This window comes from Oncorhynchus tshawytscha, linkage group LG28 (assembly GCF_018296145.1).
Source record: "Oncorhynchus tshawytscha isolate Ot180627B linkage group LG28, Otsh_v2.0, whole genome shotgun sequence".
Classification (NCBI taxonomy): domain Eukaryota; kingdom Metazoa; phylum Chordata; class Actinopteri; order Salmoniformes; family Salmonidae; genus Oncorhynchus; species Oncorhynchus tshawytscha.
The window spans coordinates 35,751,913-35,773,095 of NC_056456.1; the positions used below are offsets into that span (position 1 = coordinate 35,751,913).

At 41.6% G+C, this 21,183-nt stretch overlaps 1 protein-coding gene across 2 annotated transcripts; it reads right to left on the minus strand.

Annotated features, from left to right (window-relative positions):
- Positions 1-1,855: 1,855 nt before the first annotated feature.
- LOC112227212 (presenilins-associated rhomboid-like protein, mitochondrial) lies at positions 1,856-18,660 on the minus strand. Of its 2 annotated transcripts, none has more exons than XM_024392089.2 (10): positions 18,520-18,660; positions 14,408-14,636; positions 11,113-11,217; positions 8,038-8,170; positions 7,358-7,453; positions 6,901-7,050; positions 6,716-6,786; positions 6,334-6,435; positions 5,980-6,077; positions 1,856-4,930 (listed from the first exon to the last, which is right to left on the minus strand). In XM_024392089.2, exons 1-10 carry the CDS (start codon positions 18,597-18,599, stop codon positions 4,699-4,701), a joined length of 1,296 nt encoding a protein of 431 aa, XP_024247857.2. In that variant the 5' UTR covers positions 18,600-18,660; the 3' UTR covers positions 1,856-4,698. The 2 variants fall into 2 exon arrangements, with proteins under 2 accessions (XP_024247857.2, XP_024247856.2); XM_024392088.2 differs by having other exon boundaries at positions 6,886-7,050.
- Positions 18,661-21,183: the final 2,523 nt, after the last annotated feature.

Sequence of the window (21,183 nt, forward strand, 5' to 3'; positions counted from 1 at the left end):
GTCACCAAAGCCCCATATACCACCCACCACTGCGACCTGTATGCTCTCGTTGGCTGGCCCTCACTACATATTCCTCGCCAGACCCACTGGCTCCAGGTCATCTATAAGTCTTTTCTAGGTAAAGCTCCGCCTTATCTCAGCTCACTGGTCACCATAACAACACCCACCCGTAGCAATCGCTCCAGCAGGTATATCTCACTGGTCATCCCCAAAGCCAACACCTCTTTGGCCACCTTTCCTTCCAGTTCTCTGCTGCCAATGACTGGAACGAATTGCAAAAATTGCTGAAGTTGGAGACTTATCTCCCTCACTAACTTTAAGCATCAGCTGTCTGAGCAGTTTACCGATCGCTGCAGCTGTACATAGCCCATCTGTAAATAGCCCATCCAACTACCTACCTCATCCCCAGATTGTTTTTATTAACTTTTTTGCACATCATCATCTGCACATCTATCACTCCAATGTTAATTTGCTAAATTGTAATTACTTCGCTACTATGACCTATTTATTGCCTTACCTCCTCATGCCATTTGCACACACTGTATATAGATGTTTCTATTGTGTTATTGACTGTACATTTGTGTATGTGCAACTGTGTTGTTGTTTGTGTTGCACTGCTTTGCTTTATCTTGGCCAGGTCGCAGTTGTAAATGAGAACTTGTTCTCAACTGGCCTACCTGGTTAAATAAAGGTGAAATATTTATATATATATACCTAACATATACCTAACATGACGGGACCGAGGAAACAACATGTATTTGTTACCATTTGGGTGTGCTCCATGGTAAGTAATTGTGAGACGATCAGACATTTTCAGTAGATTTTAATTGTTAAAAGACATTTTACTGCGCGTTACTGTTCTGTCGTGTCCTGCATGCCCACATTATGCCAGTCGTTCATTTATTTTCTTCTCTTTTTATGCTTAAGCCAGAAAAGTCAGGAGGTTGATGTGTTGCGGGGACCCTCTGAAAAGTCCTAAAATATGCCCCCTGATCACTGTGGTGGAGGAGGAAAAGTATGTAACAGTATAGCTTCCGTCCCTCTCCTAGCCCCTACCTGGGCTCGAACCAGGGACCCTCACCTCACCCCTACCTGGGCTCGAACCAGGGACCCTCTCCTCACCCCTACCTGGGCTCGAACCAGGGACCCTCTCCTCGCCCCTACCTGGGCTTGAACCAGGGACCCACTGCACATATCAACAACAGTCACCCACAAAGCATTGTTACCCATCGTGCCACAAAAGCTGCTGCCCTTGCAGAGCAAAGGGAACAACTACTTTAAGGTCTCAGAACGAGTGACGTCACCGATTGAAACGCTATTAGCACGCACCACCGCTAACTAACTAATCATTTCACATCGGTTACATGTACATGAGCAAGTTGCCATAAACGTCTTCAACTAGTCACATGGAAATATTCATAGCCAGCTGAGTCCAAAGTTTCTTCAGGAATCTCCTTTTCTAGTTGTTTTCTTTTAAAATCTCAAATTGATAAAGGTTGTAATGCACTAATTCTCTTCACTCCAGACTCTTCAGGAGGGCCACTATGCTCCAGATCTGACCCATCACACGACTCTTCAGGAGGGTCACTACGCCCCAGATCGACTTCTGTGCTCAGAGGTCCTTGATGAGGACCTACCCAATCACACCACTCTTATAATAAAACACAATGGGTCTTTATATACTCTTTGTCCCTGTCTGGGTGAATTATGAAACAATTAATGTATACAGGTGTACAAAAAATGGTGACGTCGATTTGTTTCTGCTATTGCTTGATCTATTTTAAAATGTAAGAATATGTTGCAGATCTAAACTTCCATTGTTGACTATGGAAACACAGAAATGTAATGAACACCGTTTTCAATTTCCAACTTTATTTTCTGCAATATTTTTTTTACAGTAGGTAATAAGCTGTAGTCATGTGGTCATTACCAGGTTATGATGGTATTAACTATGACCAGTAGGCTACATAATATAATGGTCACAACAAAACAACATCCTTTTCCAACCAGAATGAGCAGTCATAAAAATACATCATACTGACGTCTTTTCAACCAGGTTTTGCCCACTGGGCAGGTGTTCAAAAACGCATATCAGACCGAGACCCTAATGTTTAATTCTTAAGTAGTTGTTTGTGAGTTTTAGTTTTTATAAAACGATCTCCCCGCAGAAGCGACAGTTAAAAACAGTTTGATTGCCATAGCAACAGCAGGGAGTGGTGATTTAAATACAGCAGTTCTGCATCATCTTTAATTGAGCCTCTCATTCTCCTTAATTGCCGGCTTCAAAACGTTCCGGAAAGAGTAACTGTACAGGAAGCTGTGTAGGATACTGGACAACAGTTCTGGGGTGGGGGGTTGCGATTATATTCATACTGGTGATCCTGTGTTTGAGTTGTGTGGTAGCAATATCAAGTCTTATCTCTGGTATATCTTGGCATACATCATTCAAGACGAAGTTTAAATTGTGTGCAGCGTAATGGACATATAATGTACAATGTCTCAGAAGCTCAGGGAGTCTCAAATTGGACTTAATTTACCTTGATAGCAGCCCATTTCTGTCAGCTATTAGCCAGACAAAACCTGCTGAGTTCAATACTAAATTGTGGCTAAATGTATGCCAAGCCAAGAATTTGTCCTCATTGTTAGGCTTTTTGATGTGTAATTTGTATAAATACTGTATATAGGTATAGATAGTAGGCTACACTGCATAATGAAACAACGTAAGCTAGTGTTTTGAAGGTGTGCTGACTATTATTTGGCATTAATAGACTGGTTTTACACACAACTTCCTATCCAAGCTGGGAGAGAGCATGAGGACGGCTCATGTCATGCAGGCTCAGATAGGCTATACAGGACAATTGTATTATTATTATTTTTTTTTAATCAATTGGTTGCCGATTAGTATTCTGTTGTACCGAAAATGTATTTGACCAATCTGCAATGTTTGAAATTCGAACTTTAATTACAGAACAAGTCATTACATTATTGCCGCCAGCCAGCAGTCTAAATCATGGCAGCCGTGTAACACCCTGTATAGCTTGGTGAAATGTTAGGCTTAACATGAGAAAATGACAACCAAATAGGCCTTATAAACATATATTAGCTGAAGCAACGCTATAGGCTACATGCTCGGGCACAACAGAAACCCTATCATCAATTCCATCAGCCTGGTCTCAGAGAATTTCGTATGATTCTGTACGTAAATCTAAGGACACTCCGTTTCGTATGGTTACAAATGACAGATGGTTACTTGGCGTATAACGCGAATGTCTACCAACCCAAAGGTTGCGAGCTCAAATCTCAATGAGGAGATCTTTAGCATTTTAGCAACTTTAACTACTTGCTACTTTGCAACTGCTTAGCAACTGCTTAGCATGTTAGCTAACCCTTCTCCCAACCCTTTAAACTAACTCTTAAACTTAACCCTAACCCCTAGCCTAGCTAATGTTAGCCACCTAGCTAGAATTCTTAACTCGTTTTGCATTTTTTTTTATATTGTACGTCTGCACATTCGTAACATATCATACTAAATGGAGTGTCTCGGATTTACATACAGAACAATACGAAATGCCCCGAGACCAGGTTGATTCGATCAGCCCGCTGCATAGACACAGCGCAATTTCAGCACCACAGACAGCAATCTGTAGTCTATACTTTGTGAATGGATTTTTATTTTAGGGAGGAGGGGGAAGAACTCCGACCTTATAGGGGTCCAGAGAAACTGCCTTGTGCCAGCGCTGCGTGCAGCAAAACTACCTCTACTGCATGCAGATATAAACATGATATCCATGAGTTCATCTTGACTCTGGGAAAATCCTGAAGTATCCCTTTAAACCCAAATGTACTACCCCAGTGAAGATGGTGACCTTTTTAATAAAAGAGTACCGCAGTGTTGAGGACATTTTTGGCGTGTTATGTACCTTTTTTGTAAGGCTCAGGATTTACAAAATGTTTTACCAAGATAAGCAACTCAACCTTTCAGAAACCTCTGGCAGCGCCAGCACACCTACAAACTACAAGGAAGTTGAAGTTCTTATGGTCAATGAGGAAGTTTGTTGTTTTAGTCCAGGACGGTCATTCTCCGTTAACCACTTCCTTACAAACAGGAAGTCAGGTTTAGAGAACAGGAAGCAGTCTCTGTATCAACCATAGACATAGAATATGAATACATTATGTAATACAATATCTCTATGGTAACATCTCACATCTTCATAGAAACTACCCCATAATGATAAAGCCAACATCATCTGTACTAGAGTACAGTCACTGTTATCAAACCAAATGAATCATTCATCCATTAGGACTTAGTTACAATAGAGTACTGTCTGAAATCCTCCTAAAACAAGACTTTTTCTTAAGTCACAAATATGTCCACTCTCTCTGATTAGATTGGTTGCGTTTCCCTGCTCAGATGTTGCAAGCATCAACCAATGGTTGCGTGCCATGTCATTGACTGTGCCGTCGGGCTCCAGATTGCTATAACATATGATGTGGTTGGCTGCTACTTAAAATACTTATCCAGACGTCAGATAAGACATGCGTCAGCAACGCCTGGGCAGAGGAACGCGCCAATTAGAAGAACAAAGGTTTGGGGTGCTGGGTCCCGCCCTCCACAGCTGTCAGCTGGATATCACCAGGCATAAGTACCAAAAAAAGGCTTCTTGAGGTAGAAGATTCCCCCTAACTACAGATTTAGGTTCAGATACCCCCTACAGCCAATCCTAACCAATTGGGGGTATCTGACACCTGATCGGTGGTTATGGGCCAACTTCCCAGAGTGCTATGTTGGGGGTCCAGGTCTGCCCCGTCGCCGCCCGAACCCCCAGGCCTGCCCCGTCCACCAGGGGCCTGAGATCTCATGCTGTGCCATGCCTTGACCAGTGGCTCCCTCTTCCTCCACATCAGCTTGTGGCCGTATGCTACATACCACCTGAAGGAAAGACAGTATGGATTATATTCATTCATCAATATTATTTAAAATATAAAAATAACGGATGCTTTTAGTCAAAGCGACTTATAGTCATGCGTTTTACGTATGGGTGGCCCTGGGAATCGAACCCATAATCTTGACGTTGCAAGTTCCGACTGAGCCATACAGGACATCTATATTACTTAAGACTAAACTGAAATACGACCACTATTTTATTTGTATTAATTACTATTAGAAATGTATTATATTCAGTGAAATTCAGTCTCATTAAGATGGCTTTAAATGAACACAAAACTAGTCTAATCAATGAGGATAATATGGAGATATCATGAATGAGGTGGCCAGTGTCATAGGGGAATTATGGTATTATAAGGTGTCTGGTGTCATAGGGGAATTACAAGGTGTCTGGTGTCATAGGGGTATTATGGTATTATAAGGTGTCTGGTGTCATAGGGGAATTATGGTATTGTCTGGTGTCATAGGGGTATTATGGTATTATAAGGTGTCTGGTGTCATAGGGGAATTATGGTATTATAAGGTGTCTGGTGTCATAGGGGTATTATGGTATTATATGGTGTCTGGTGTCATAGGGGTATTATGGTATTATATGGTGTCTGGTGTCATAGGGGTATTATGGTATTATATGGTGTCATAGGGGTATTGGGGAATTATAAGGTGTCTGGTGTCATAGGGGTATTATGGTATTATAAGGTGTCTGGTGTCATAGGGGAATTATGAGGCTCTATCTAATTTGACCAGATCTACATCCTAAAAGGTCCAGAAATCTCTGTCTTAACAGTCTTTGAATGTGCAACTATTTGTGTAAATTGTTGTCGTAATTGAAAAAGGATACAAAACGTATGTAATTTCACAGTCAAACATTTTCCCCATCTCTCACTTGTGGATATGAATCACCGCACTAATATTGGCTTGGGGATACGGCTATGCATGATGAAATCAGTTGCTTAACAGATATTTTACAGATACAGATATGCCATTTGGGCTCTGGTGAGTCCAGTCGCCCATTTCTGCAGTGATCAAATACTCACACTCCGAAGAGGGCTCCTCCAAGGTGAGCAGCATGATCAAACAGCCTCCATCCCATAATGAGCCCCGCTGCATCCATGGCAACGATCGCTTTCAAGGCCTAAAAAAAAAGAGCCATTTGCGTGGTAAGACTCTGCCTCCCACAACCCTACATATGTTATACACACACACCTTGAATTACAATGAATAGACGTGTTGAGCGCAGATTAACTATGTTATATACATTGCTTTCACAGACACTTGTTATTGCTCTCCTGTTTCCCTCAGTGAAGATGAGTGGAATGTCGTTACCACTGCTTTTTGCTTGACGTGTTCATACACAGGCACCCCTGCCACAAACACATGACATCACTCACGTTGCCTGCAGTGAAGCTGACCATGGGCAGGAGGATGATTCCCAGTTTGGCCTCGGGCATCTTGGTGCAGACCGCGGCCAGGACCGTCATGATGGCCCCTGACTGGAAGTCAAATCACAGGAAGTGACGTCAGAGCCAGGATCAGGAAGTGACATCGGAGCCAGGACCGACCGCGGTAATAAACAGAGGAGACGTGAGTAATGTTGATTATCACTAAACCACCAACTCCCATTTTAATCATAACAGCAATGTAATAATGTGTGTATGTTTCCTGGTTTAAAGAAATCACAGTATGATATTCTTTGGTCCTACAGTAATGAACAAGTGGACAGTATTGTATAGTAAAGTGTACCACAAATGGGGGACATGTGAGGACTCTTACCGCCCCAAGAGAGGGATGCAGGCGTCCCGTGCTGGTCTTACACAAGTAGCTCACCATAGTGGAGATCACGCCTGACAATGTAGAGAGATGAGAGTCAACAGCAGTCTCTGAAAATAACCTAACATATACACTCAAACACACGCAAATGAACAGACATCACACACACACACTATGTAGGCTGGTACCAGCAGAGAGATAGACAGCGAGGAACTGTTCCTTCCCCAGGAGAGAGACGATGCTGGAGGAGAAGGTCCACAGGACGTACATGTTGGCCGCCATGTGGATTATAGAGTAATGGCTGAAGGTGGAGAGGAGCATGGGAAGGCACCGCGTCTCTGGGAGGAAGAGGAAGGGAGAAGCGAGTCAGTCTTATCATTGAGCAAAATTAAAATGGAGGCTAACAGTATTTTTTTACACAGATCTGCTCTTTCTCTCCAGGATAATGTATCCCCTGATGTGTGTTGATAATGCAGGCTTTCAGACTGAAGTCCAGAAGAACTATAGGGAGGAGAGAGTGTGACTACAAATCACTGTAGAGTTGGGAGGGATTTCTAAAATCAACCAAAAATAACAACATTATTCAGCTGCATTGAAATGACTCAACCCCAACGGGCCACCACCACACACAGAAACAGTACTTACTGGAGGCTGGGTTGGCAGTAAAGTACTTGACCATGAATCGTTGCATGGAGGGTATTCGCCAACAGCAGAGCACCACAGCATTGACCGCTATGATCCCTATCACAGAGAGATGATGGGAACAAAGGGTTAGAGGGTATTAAAAAGGTAGCTAACAGAGAACGGGTCACATCTGGACAGAGAGAACACTTATGGATATAGGCACAGACTGTATAATGCACAGGCTCATGCTTTGGTAGGCAACGGAATGTAAGAAAACCATGTCAAACGTTTACTATCTGAACATGTCCAATAAGAAACGCTCATTATCATTTTTCGTTCTACGCTGTGTCCTAATGAACACTACCTTGATTCCATGTCATGATGCAACTAAATTTCAACTCATGCTTTGAACATGTATGCCTTTGCTGGTCCTAAGGCAGCCTCTCTATCTTGTTGACCGTAACACCCTCAATTCAGGGGTAAGCACCAGCCGCCACAGTGTGTGCAAGCTTTTGCTCCATCCCTGCTCTAACACACTACAAATCAACTAATCATGGCCTTTCAAATTTAAACCATAGTCCACTTTAAATTAGGAGTGTTAGAGCTGGGCTGGAACGACATCTGAAGCACACACTGTGGTCCTCCTAGGCCGTAGTCGCCCATTCCTCCCCGTTATCCATCACCCTTTCAGGGATCCTTACCAGTGGCCATCTGCTGACCCTCAGTCAGGCTGCTCCAGAAATCGTCTACAAAGGACATGAGCAGGATGACCTGTTTCTGGAAGTCTGTTAGCTGGTTCCACCAGTTGTGCCAGTATGTCATGTCTTGTGATGCCTTAGGATCCAAATACAAGAAGAGACACACATTTGTCATTTTCATGGTTCGTACAGACAGTGGCAAGTCAAATTCAAGGACTTTCAAATACATTTTCAAGGACCATCAATGTATTAAATGTTATGAAAACATTATGCAATTGTTTCTAGTCGCCACAAATGGCAGTATATCACCACAAAAAAAAAAAAGTTTACTATTCATCACTACCTAACAAGTTCTACTCAATAACAGTGGTGGAAAAAGTCCCCAAGCCTCATACCTGAGTAAAAGTAAAGATACCTTAACATAAAATGACTCAAGTAAAAGTGACAGTCACCCAGTAAAAAAAGTCAGCAAGCACAGGAAAAAGCCAGTAGGAAAAGGTCCCCAAGCCTCATACCTGAGTAAAAGTAAAGATACCTTAACATAAAATGACTCAAGTGAAAGTGACAGTCACCCAGTAAAATACTACTTGAGTAAAAGTCTACAAGTATTTGGTTTTAGATATACTTATGTATCAAAAATGTATTTGCTAAAATATACTTATGTATGAAAAATAAAAGTATAAATCATTTCAAACTCTTTATTATGCAAATCAGACTGCACAATTTTATTTTTCTTTATATTTACGGATAGCCAGAGGCACACTCCAATACTCAGACATAATGTACAAATGAAGCGTGTGTTTAGTGAGTCAACCAGATCAGAGGCAGCAGGGAAGTTCTCTTGATAAGTGCGTGAATTGGAGCATTTTCCTGTCCTGCTAAGCATTCAAAATGTAGCTAGTACTTCTGGGTGTCAGGGAAAATGTATGGAGTAAAAAGTACATTATTTTCTTAAGGAATGTAGTGAAGTAAAAGTTGTCCAAAATATAAATAGTAAAGTACAGATAGTCTGAAAAAATGATTTATGTAGTACTTTAAAGTATTTTTACTTAAGTACTTTACACCACTGCTCAATAATACGTGGTAAGTCAGGACTGATGATGTCGACTGATTTCCTCATATGAACTGTAACTCAGAAAAATCTTTTAAATTGTTGCGTTTATATTTTTGTTCAGTGTACATATTAAATTGTCTTAAAATTTCACTACATTTTAGGTCCCACAGGCTGTCCCAACACATAATGACATGAAAGTGAATTCTGACAGTATAAAATGAATCTTAGTTGACTCTGAAATGTTGTGTTCTGTACCCATTTGAAGAGAAACAAGTTAATGTGTTTGATAAGATTAAAGATTCTCTCAGGGGACCCTGTTTAAATTTTAGGGGACCCCCACATGGGTCCTGGCCCCCTAGTTTGGGAACCACTGTCCTACTAACCTGTCTCCCTGCTGGCTCCAATGGTTCCTCTCTGTGTATCTCCTTTGCCTCCTTCATTGCAGCCTGACTCACCACTGTCTTGTCTCACTACTCTCTATTTTGTTATGAGAACTTCTAGCAGCCCATCTCTCGATTATAGCCATCTTCATTTCAGTCAACTGCTCCTGCTGAGGTCAGGCTCCGTTCACCGTTAGCTTCCAACTTCATCCTTCTAGCCAGCTAGTTATAGCTAGTTAGCTGGCTAAAAGACAGAGCCCTTGAGCAAGCTAGACATCTGACTGAAATATCAGCAACTATTTACCAGTTGTAGGGGGAGGGGTTGTTTGAAGGATGTCTGTTGAGACGGCAGGAGTCGAGGGATGTTAAAATAATTCCCATTGACAGCGGTGTTTCTCTGCTACTTGCCCACTGTAGGTCTGGGCTGAGGTAGTTCATTTCACCTCTTGACCTATGTCGTGGGCAGAGTTTCCCTTTGGACAGAGTGGAGAATGAAGGTGCTGCTCAAAATAAAGAAAATCCGGAGGGAGCAGGCGAACATAGCGAGAATACATGAATCATTCGTAGAGGTAGGGGATGCAACTAGAACTCAGCTCCAGAATCCTTCTGAGCAATGATCAACACTGGGAAAGCAATAATAAGTGGATAAACGATAATGAACATAAGAAAAGGTGATTAAACGCTATTTCACAAATAAAAAGGTGCGTAAACGACGTTCACCCTCAAACTACATCCCTGGTTGGTTCTGGCAAAACCCATTCATAAATATCAATATCCTGCCAGGCAGGTTTGAATCTATGGGGCCTGGCGAGTGGCACAGTGGTCTAAGGCACTGCATCGCAGTGCTAGTTGTGCCACTAGAGGTCCAGGCTCTGTCGTGACCAGGAGACTCATGGGGCAGTGCATAATTGGCCCAGCATCGTCCGGGTTAGGGGAGGGTTTGGCCGGCAGGGATGTTCTTGTCCCATCGCACACTAGCGACTCCTGTGGCGGGCCGGGCGCAATGCACACTGACACGGTCACCGGGTGTATGGTGTTTCCTCCGACACATTGGTACGGCTGGCTTCTGGGTTAAACGAACAGTGTGTCAAGAAGCAGTTCGGCTTGGCTGGATCGTGTTTCGGAGAACTCATAGCTCTCGACCGTCGCCCCTCCCGAGTCTGTACGGGAGTTGCAGCGAAGGGACAAGACTATAACTTGGGGAGAAATAGGGGTAAAAGTGTTTTGTTTTTTTTAAAGATGAGAAAAAAATATTGTAATCTACATTTGCCCAACATTCTAGCTATCGATGTGACATTTTGGCGGCACCTAATCAGTCAGTTCTGTACCTGCCTGGTTGAGTGGAAGTGTGGGGGGAATGAGCACGCCTGGCAACCCAACCAGAGTGCGAAACACATGAGGAAATAAAACTCAGTAGTCTGCCTGGAAATTAATTAGCAAAACCACTAAATTGTTCTAATATTTTCCAAATTAACATATTTGACCATTTTCTGTTCTCTTCATTTAATTCAAGTACTTTTCAAGTACCAACTTGAGAAAATGTCAAATTTGAGGTATTTAAGTTCCAAATTCAAGCACCTCAAGCATCCTGTACAAAACCCTGCATTTTGTCACACAAATACTACATCTCCATCACACCCTTACCTTTCCGTTTTTCTCCTGCTCAGCCTCGTTCTTGGCCGTCTTCACTCGTGACTTCAAGGACTCGTATTGCAAGATGGCGGCCGCACCAAAGGAGCACCCTGTAAACTAACATGAAGTCAGACAAGCTTACCTTCCTTTTTCTTGGACTGCCCACCGTGCAGCTTAGTTCACTGGATAAACATTTACTTGTAAGTTACTTCTTATGGCTGGGGGCAGTATTGAGTAGCTTGGATGAATAAGGTGCCCAGAGTAAACTGCCTGCTGCTCAGGCCCAGAAGCTAAGATATGCATGTTATTAGTAGATTTGGATAGAAAACACTCCGAAGTTTCTAAAACTGTTTGAATGATGTCTGGGAGTATAACAGAACTCACATGGCAGGCAAACACCTGAGAAAAAATTCAACCAGGAAGTGGGAAATCTGAGGTTTGTAGGTTTTCAAGTCTTTGCCTATCCAATATACAGTGCCAAATTTGGTCCGATTGCACTTCCTAATGCTTCCACTAGATGTCAACAGTCTTTAGAACCTTGTTTCAGGCTTCTACTGTGAAGGGGGAGAGAATAAGAGCTGTTTGAGTCAGGTGTCTGGCAGAATGCCATGAGCTCAGTCTCGCCCGTAAGAGCTGCGTTCCTTTCTAAAGACAAAGGAATTGTCCAGTTGGAATATTATTGAAGATTTATGATAAAAACATCCTAAAGATGGATTCTATACATCGTTTGACATGTTTCTACGAACTGTAATGGAACTGTCGACTGAACTAAGTGCCTGCGCCTTGTGAATTTGGATTTGTGAACTAAACGCGCAAACAAAAAGGAGGTATTTGGACATAAATGATGGACTTTATCGAACAAAACAAACATTTATTGTGGAACTGGGATTCCTGGGAGTGCATTCCGATGATGATCATCAAAGGTAAGTGAATATTTATAATGCTATTTCTGACTTCTGTTGACTCCACAACATGGCGGGTATCTGTATGGCTTGTTTTGATGCCTGAACGCTGTACTCAGATTATTGCATGGAGTGCTTTAAAAAATAAAATAAAAATCTGACAAAGCGGTTGCATTAAGGAGAAGTTTATCTATAATTCCATGCATAACACGTGTATCTTTTATCAATGTTTATTATGACTATTTCTGTAAATTGATGTGGCTCTTTGAAAAATCACCGGATGTTTTGGAAGCAAAACATTACTGAACATAACGCGCCAATGTAAACTGAGATTTTTGGATATAAATATGAACTTTATCGAACAACACATACATGTATTGTGTAACATGAAGTCCTATGAATGTCATCTGATGAAGATCAAAGGTTAGTGATTAATTTTCTCTATTTCTGCTTTTTGTGACTCCTCTCTTTGGCTGGAAAAATTGTGACTAGGTACTGACCAAACATAATCGCATGGTATGCTTTCGTCTTAAAGCCTTTTTGAAATCAGACACTGTGGTGGGATTAACAACAAGTTTATCTTTAACATGGTGTATAATACTTGTATGTTTGAGGAATTTTAATCATGAGATTTTGGTTGTTTGAATTTGGCACCCTGAAGCTTTCACTGGCTGTTGTCATATCGATCCCGTTAACGGAATTTCAGCCGTAAGAAGTTTTAAAGACATTGAGTTGCATGTTATACAGTTGAAGTCGGAAGTTTACTTAAACTGTAGCCAAATACATTTTTCACAATTCCTGACATTTAATCCTAGTTTTAGGTCTGTTTTAGGTCAGTAAGGATCACCACTTTATTTTAAGAATGTGAAATGTCAGGATAACAGTAGAGAGAATGATTTATTTCAGCTTTTTGCTCTTTCGTCACATTCCCAGTGGGTCAGAAGTTTACAAACACTCAATTAGTATTTGGTAGCAATGCCTTTAAATTGTTTAACTTGGGTCAAACGTTTTGGGTAGCCTTCCACAAGCTTTCCACAATAAGTTGCGTGAATTTTGGCCCATTCCTCCAGACAGAGCTGGTGTAACTGAGTCAAGTTTGTAGGCCTCCTTGCTCACACACACTTCTTCAGTTCTGACCACATATTTTCTATGGGATTGAGGTCAGGGCATTGTGATGGCCACTCCAGTACCTTGACTTTGTTGTCCTTAAGCCATTTTGCCATAACTTTGGAAGTATGCTTAGGGTCATTGTCCATTTGCGACCAAGCTTTAACCTCCTGACTGATGTCTTGAGATGTTTCTTCAATATAACCACATAATTTTCCCCCTCATGATGCCATCTATTTTGTGAAGTGCATCAGTCCCTCCTGCAGCAAAGCACCCCCACAAGATGATGCTGCCACCACCGTGCTTCACGGTTGGGATGGTGTTCTTCGGCTTGCAAGCCTCCCCCTTTTTCCTCCAAAGATAACGGTGGTCATTATGGCCAAACAGTTCTATTTATGTTTCATCAGACCAGAGGACATTTCTCCAAAAAGTATGATCTTTGTCCCCATGTGCAGTTGCAAATCGTAGTCTGGCTTTTTTATGGTGATTTTGAAGCAGCGGCTTCTTCCTTGCTGAGCGGCCTTTCAGGTTATGTGGATATAGATACTTTTGTACCTGTTTCCTCCAGCATCATCACAAGGTCCTTTGCTGTTGTTCTGGGATTGATTTGCACTTTTCGCACCAAAGTACGTTCATCTCTAGGAGACAGAAGGAGTCTCCTTCCTGAGCGGTATGGCAGCTGAGTGGTCCCATGGTGTTTATACTTGCGTACTATTGTTTGTACAGATGAATGTGGTACCTTCAGGTGTTTGGAAATTGCTCCCAAGGATGAACCAGACTTTTGGAGGTCTACAATTTTTTGGGATTTTCCCATGATGTCAATCAAAATAAATCTACAGGTATACCTCCAATTGACTGAAATTATGTAAATTTGCCTATCAGAAGCTTCTAAAGCCATGACATAATTTTGAGGAATTTTCCAAGCTGTTTAAAGGCACAGTCAACTTAGTTATTGTAAACTTCTGACCCACTGGAATTGTGATACAGTGAATTATAAGTTAAATAATCTGTCTGTAAACAATTATTGGGAAAATTACTTGTGCCATGCACAAAGTAGGTGTCCTAACCGACTTGCCAAAACTATAGTTTGTTAACAAGAAATTTGTGGAGTGGTTTAAAAAACTAGTTTTAATAACTCCAACATAAGTGAAATGTAAACTTCCCGACTTCAACTGTATATGATTCGGTATGTTAAATATGAATACTCAATGAATACATATGAATCAAATGCATGAAAACTATAGAATGGTGACTTCCCATATGAAACATTTTGGGGAATAAAAAAGGCTAGAACCTACCCCTATTGTGAACATAAAGGGCTTGAACAGCTTCCCAGTACGCCTGGGGGCCGCGCCAGGGGGTGGGGGTCCTGATTTAGGGGGCACCGCTTTCCGAGACACCACCGCATCGGCAGCCTCAGAGGGGCGAGGGCCTGTTTCTTCTGGGATGCCCCGGTCCCTCTTCCATGTCTCTGGTTTCCTTGCTTCTTTCCGGAAACCACACCTCTGCTGGGGGTGGAGGGTGAACCTTTAGAAGGGTACACAAGACAACTTGTTAACACACATTGGTTGGGAACAGATGATCCATAGATCTACAGATTATGCAGATGTGTGGATGTTTTCATTCATCTTTTCCTTGGTTTCATCCAGATGAGTAGGTCATAGGTCACAGCTCATCGAACGCTGACGAAATGCGTTTTGCAAGAATACTATATCTCATTGTGCTTCAGGTCTCTACTGCTGATACACCCTCTTGACCTTAACACTGGCCACGCCCCCCGTTTGGTAAGTTCCTAGCAGCCACAATGCGGAGGAACGTTAAGACCTAGGGAAATAGTAATGGCGTCTTTTTGTAGGCACTAACTCTGCCATGGTTTGTTGGACAAAGCCTATGGGGAAATGAATGCTGTTTTTGTAGGGTTTTTGGATAAACACTGAGAATAATGTTTATGGTAAAACGAGTCTGTGATACACACAGGCTTAGGAGATCTTATACATTTTGTTCTATGACATCAGCTAATATGACTTTTTTGTGAATTTTGAAGCATATATGACATCAAAACAAGCACAAATTCTTCATAATTCATAAAAGGTTAAACTGACTGATTTTTTTTTTAAACAAAATCTCATACAACAAAACACATAACATCTTCAGCATTTATCCCAAGACATTTTCCCCCATACGGATGGCTGAACGAACCAGAGGTAACTAATTTCCGGGTTTTGGAACTACCAGCTGTGAGCTCTATAGCTGAGGTGCAAAAAGATGGCGGCCCCCATGCACTTACCACAAATTCCTAGTTTTGCCAAGTTTGCCGTATGTTAATTAGTAGAGTATACATGATGTCAATTTTATCTTCAAGACGCCAATAATTGAATCTATAAGTCTTTGCTAGGTAAAGCCCCACCTTATCTCAGCTCACTGGTCATCATAGCAACACCCAACCGTAGCACGCGCTCCAGCTGGTACGTTGCACTGGTCATCCCCAAAGCCAAAACTTACATTGGCCGCCTTTCCTTCCAGTTCTCTGCTGCCAATGACTGGAACGAATTGCAAAAATCTCTGAAGCTGGAGTCTTATATCTCCCTCTCTAACTTTAAGCATCAGATGTCTGAGCAGCTTACTGATCACTGTACCTGTACAGAGCCAATCTGTAAATAGCACACCCAACTACCTCATCCCCATATTACTACTTACACTCTTGCTCTTTTGCACCCCAGTATCTCTACTTGCACATCATCAACTGCACATCTGTCACTCCAGTATTAATGCTAAATTGTAAATATTTCGCCTCTAGGGCCTATTTATTGCCTACCTCCCTACTCTTCTACATTTGCACATACTGTACATAAATAGAAAAATCTTTATTTTGTGTTATTGACTGTACGTTTGTTTATGTGTAACTCTGTGTTGTTTTTGTCGCACTGCTTTGCTTTATCTTGGCTACGTCGCAGTTGTAAATGACAACTTGTTCTCAACGGGCCTACCTGCTGAAATAAACTGAAAGAATTTGAAAAAAAATTAAAAGCCGATGTTGTGAGCCTTAGTTTAAAAACTGGGTGGATAGTGCTAAAACAAGGACATCATATCGGCATTCTGTCCGTTTTTTGCACGTTCACCATGGAGTGGTGAGGAGGATTGAATAACTAACAAAAGAGTTGAAGTTGAGGGTGCAGTATTTCTGAAGTTTGGCAATGAGGATAAAAACTAGCATAGTTTAGCCAGGGAAAACGAGCTAAGGCCTACTGCGCATGTGCACCAGCTGGGCTAATTCAGGAGATGGATAGTCTTCTTTGGTATAATGGTGTTCCCAACAACTTTGTTATGCTAACTAGCTAGCAAGAGGTTGCATAGCAACAGCATCAACTTCCGGTAGACAGGCAAAGAGCTAGTACGCTCAACTGAAGGCATACTGTTTGTTTACGGTATACTAAAATCAACTAATAGTATGTAGTATATACTCATTAAGTATGTAGTATACAGTATGTTAGTATTCGAACACAGCTTCCGTGTCTGGAAGCGAATTCACCATTCATATTCTGGTTTCAGATTAATTGAAGCATCGTTTTAAGCTTTGTTTTCTTACAATTGACAGTTACAGCTGATTTCGGGATTGTATATCGATTTGCTCACCTTAAATAATTTCTCTCTGAATTGTTTAATCAAACTTTTCGTCGCCATCTCCTGATATCAAGCCATAAAAACTACAATCCATCTCCGTCCGAGTGTGAGGTAAGGGAAAAGTGGAAATGGTGGAAGCAGAAGTATCGTTTGAAGCTGAAAGCATGTCGAGTACAGTTGTCGAGAAAGATGAGTGGACAACAGTGAAGTCCAAGAATGGAACAAAAATCAAGTGATCTGGAGACACTTATTGTGAAGAAGATAGATTTTGTAGCATTTATAGCCACAGTTATTAATTGTACTGCACACGAGTCAAATAAACAACATATCTGCAGCCGATAAGCTTTTGGGCCTCCAAGACTTCACAGGCAGAAGCACTGCAAGGACTTATTTTATTACATTTTTTCACTACAATTACTACTGTCGCCAGGAAATGTCACACCATCACCAAATCCTTCTGAGCTTGTGTAGGCACCTGATTTGAATTTTGTAATTGATAGTTTGAATTGATTAAAAAAAAAATCTACTATTATTATAATTATATTTTGTATTTTTTTACCCTGCATTTTTTCCTTTTGGGATCTTTATTACCCAACTGTATGACACATATAATTTATCAATTCAAACTATCAATAACAAAATTCAAATCAGCCTACTTTTCTGTTTTAATCAGGTCCCTACACAGACTCAGAAGGATTTTGTGATGGCGGGAGTCATTACTTTATTACATTGCTCAACATTTTCTCAACATTTGTCCTAATTAGTTAAAGCAATGATTTTGTATCGCTCTCGTTGTACTTCGGCTGAATATTTTCCGCCATTTTCTTCAAATCTGAAAACGATGTGAAGCCACGCCCATAATGCTGAAGAATTGCATTATGGGCCTTTTAAAGTATGGAAATAGTGTCCTCTGATTGTATACTTCATATTTTGGCAAATTTAGTACGACATCTGGGAACTTCTGGCATACTAACTATATCCATACTATATACTCAATTCACGCCACAAATAGTATGGTTAGTATAAGCATTCAACACAGCTGGAGACTCCTCCTCCTCACCACTATTGCATACTGCTTGCGTTCTCTCTCCTTCTCAAAACCCATTGGAGGAGAAAGTCAGAGGGGCGGGATCTCTGGCTTTCTCATCCAATGGGTTTTGAGAAGGAAAGAGATAGGGAGGTGTATGCAATTGAGATCTTTCCCTAGCCTATGTTGCAGATATTTCTTTACGGTTTACCATTAATTTATTCCTCAAAAAGCGTGGATACATAATAATAGCGTTGTGACGGACTAGGCCTATTTTGCAAAGCAATAGCCAAACCTTCCATGCCAAATACAGTGAAGTGTAGTTATGCTGAATAGATTTGAATTCGACTGTCATTGGGCTTGTTCGACATCACAGCCGACAGTGTAGGAGACTGCCGACTGAATGATCTACAAATAAATCTCCATGCATCATAAATAACTACTCTGTGTGTGTAGGTCAGTCAGTCAGTCAGTGACCATTTACCCATTATTCATCATGTATTTGATGCTCTCGAACACGGCCAGTGTCATTCTAAATAAATGACGAGACAACCGTACAGCTTTGATATTGAACAAAGCTACAATTGTAGCAATAGTATTTACACACTTAACTACCGCAATTAATGCAGTAAAGTTATCTAAAAATTACAGTCAGAAGATGGTTAGGTAACCAGTGCAACAACCAATGTCGTAACTTCGTCGTTGTTCGCAACAATGTTCCAACGTGAATATATCGCGCAACCGGGTCTCTCCATTGCTCACCTGCTACCTCTCGAAACTGTGGAGACAGAGTTTATACATTCTGTTTTGGTCCATTTGACAAAATATCCTCTCCACGCCATGTTTATGACCCCAACCGAACGTCGCACAACGGTCACTGCCGGGTTGGGATAAAGATTCTATGCTTACCGAGATTACAGACACAGTTTAGCCTACGTTCGAACGTAGCGGAGAAGGGTAGGTGATCTTAGAATTCTAGAATATCTTCATTCGGATTCAGTGCTGAGTAAGTTGGTCTATCTTGAACAGAGAGCTACACTTTACAGTATAATTCATTTCCTGCGTGTAGAAATCAGATATGTGCAAATGTTAAATCTTTGTGCATTTCCCCCAAAACATAGGAAAACAGAACTGAGAGTAGTAGACTGCCTAACCACCTCATGTTAGTAATATTTATAATATTTTACTGCCCCCTAGTGGGAAATGTTCTAACGACTGTGCAACATCTGGCTGAGGACCAAAGATATGTGAGAAAGAGAGGGGGGAGGAAGGGAAAATGTATAGGCTTTATTCATAGGATCACCAGGAGAGGAGTGTTGTCTCGACTGAGACGAGGTTAAGAGTATCGACCGCCCTGGGCTTGATTATTGCCACCTGGACAGACTCCACAAAGTTTTCACAAAGCTTGCCAAAGATCCCAGAAATAGGTAGGCGAAAGAAGGTGGAATTTACCTCTAGAATAGCTGCACTGCAGTCTTTGAAAAAAGGAACTGCCCCACACCATTGTGCCGCCCCACAACTTGCACATCACATGCTTGACTTGCTCAGAGCTTGCTACTGTAACTAACTGTACATTGCATCCTTTCTCTCTACTAACCTTTAATGTACCCCATTTAGTATTAGTTTGTTGTGGACAGGAAAGAGAATAGGGAGAGAACAAGAACATACGAGGCAATTGAGAGGGGGAAAGACACAGGAAAGAAAGACGAGAGGAGTTGATGTTGGAACATTGTTGTGTTTGGAAACGAATCGGACAGATACAAAAGAGAAAGTGAGATACTTTAGGACAGAGACAGTGAGAGAGGAAAATGAAAAACAGAAAGCGAGGGGTAGAGAGAGATAAGAGTCTAACTTTGCCAGAGAGTGTAAACCCCAAGGACACGCTGCCAAGTTAGATGATATTCTGCAGGTCTAGGTCTGAAGAGAGGAGAGGGAAAGAGGTGAGATGGTGAGGGAAGAGGAGAGAAGGTACAGGGGAGGAGAAACAACAGAAAGAGTGGAGAAGTCAAGATGGAAAGGAGAAGAAGAAAAGAACAGAGGAGAGAGGCATAAATATTTGAGAGGCCCCAGAAGTAGACTTAGGTCAAAGCTGTTGGTGGTTTAGGGTTGGCTGTTAAACTCTATTAAGCATGCATGATTACATTAGTGCAGTGGTTCTCAAACCTCTCCTCAGGGACCCCCGGCCATTCCATGTATTTGATCTATTCTACAGCTATTCTGATTCAACTTGGCAACTAATCATCAAGCCCTTCAATAGGTGAATCAGGTGAGCTCGTCCAGAGCTACAACAAAATTGTGAACCATCCCCCCGAGGAGAGGTTTGAGAACCACTGCATTACTATACCGCACAAGTCTGCTCAACCCTTCAGCACTGCAACAACAGACACACACACTCTCTTTCACTCTCTCTCCCCCTGTGGTGGAAAAGTCTGTAGAGGACTCTGGGTTCCTCCCTGATCGATACAGTGCATTTTTCCCAGCAGTGGTCTGGTGTCTTCTTTCAGGTCCTCTTATCGATCTGCCATGAACAGACGCCAACCAGGGTCCTCTTCTGTCTGCATAAGGGCCGGCAATGGCATCAGTCATGTGACGGGAAGTGTCTTGTCTGGGTGTGTCTCTGTGGCTGCATTTAAACAGGTAACCCAATTCTATTATTTTTTTCCCAACTATTGGAAAAAATATCTGATTTGTCAAAAGGCCAATTTAGTGGCTAAAGATCAAAAATAGTCTGCCTGTATAAACACAGCCTGTGTGTCTGGAATGGATGGATATAACTTGCCACCACTTCTATCTCTAGTTTCTTTCTCTCCCTCACATTCCAATAATCCCCACAAGGGTACAGGCGGTGGCTAGTTTGAAGGTCAGGGAGGGTATCAAATCAAATTTTATTTGTCACATGATCGAGTACTTTTATTTAAAAAAATATATGTTTCACCTTTATTTAACCAGGTCAGCTAGTTGAGAACAAGTTCTCATTTGCAACAACTTGGCCAAGATAAAGCAAAGCAGTTCGACACATACAACAACACAGAGATGCACATGGAATGAACAAAACATACAGTCAATAATACAGTAGGAAAAAAAGTATATATACAGTATGTAAATACAACCGCTGTAGGTAGACCTTTCCATGAAATGCTGACTTAAGAGCCCTTAACCAACAATGCAGAGTTTTTAAAAAAGCAAGTAAGAAAAATGTGCTGAATAATCTAAAGAAAAAATAGTAACACAATAAAATAACAATAACTAGGCTACAGTATATACAAGGGGTACGGGTACTGGTACCAAGTCAATGTGCAGGGGGTACGGGTTAGTTGAGGTAATTGAGGTAATATGTACATGTAGGAAGGGGTACATAGATAATAAAAATAGGGTAGCAGTAGTGTGTGTGTAGCATCAATATACATGTGTGTGTTTTGTGTGTGT

Excerpts from the sequence above, each read along its gene's own strand:
- LOC112227212 (XM_024392088.2), bottom strand. The coding sequence starts at position 18,599 with ATGGCGTGGAGAGGATATTTTGTCAAATGGACCAAAACAGAATGTATA. Across the intron at positions 14,637-18,519 it reads ACAGTTTCGAGAGGTAGCAG|GTTCACCCTCCACCCCCAGC; the intron begins GTGAGCAATGGA and ends ACCCTTCTAAAG. Across the intron at positions 7,051-7,357 it reads TACTGCCAACCCAGCCTCCA|AGACGCGGTGCCTTCCCATG; the intron begins GTAAGTACTGTT and ends TCTTCCTCCCAG.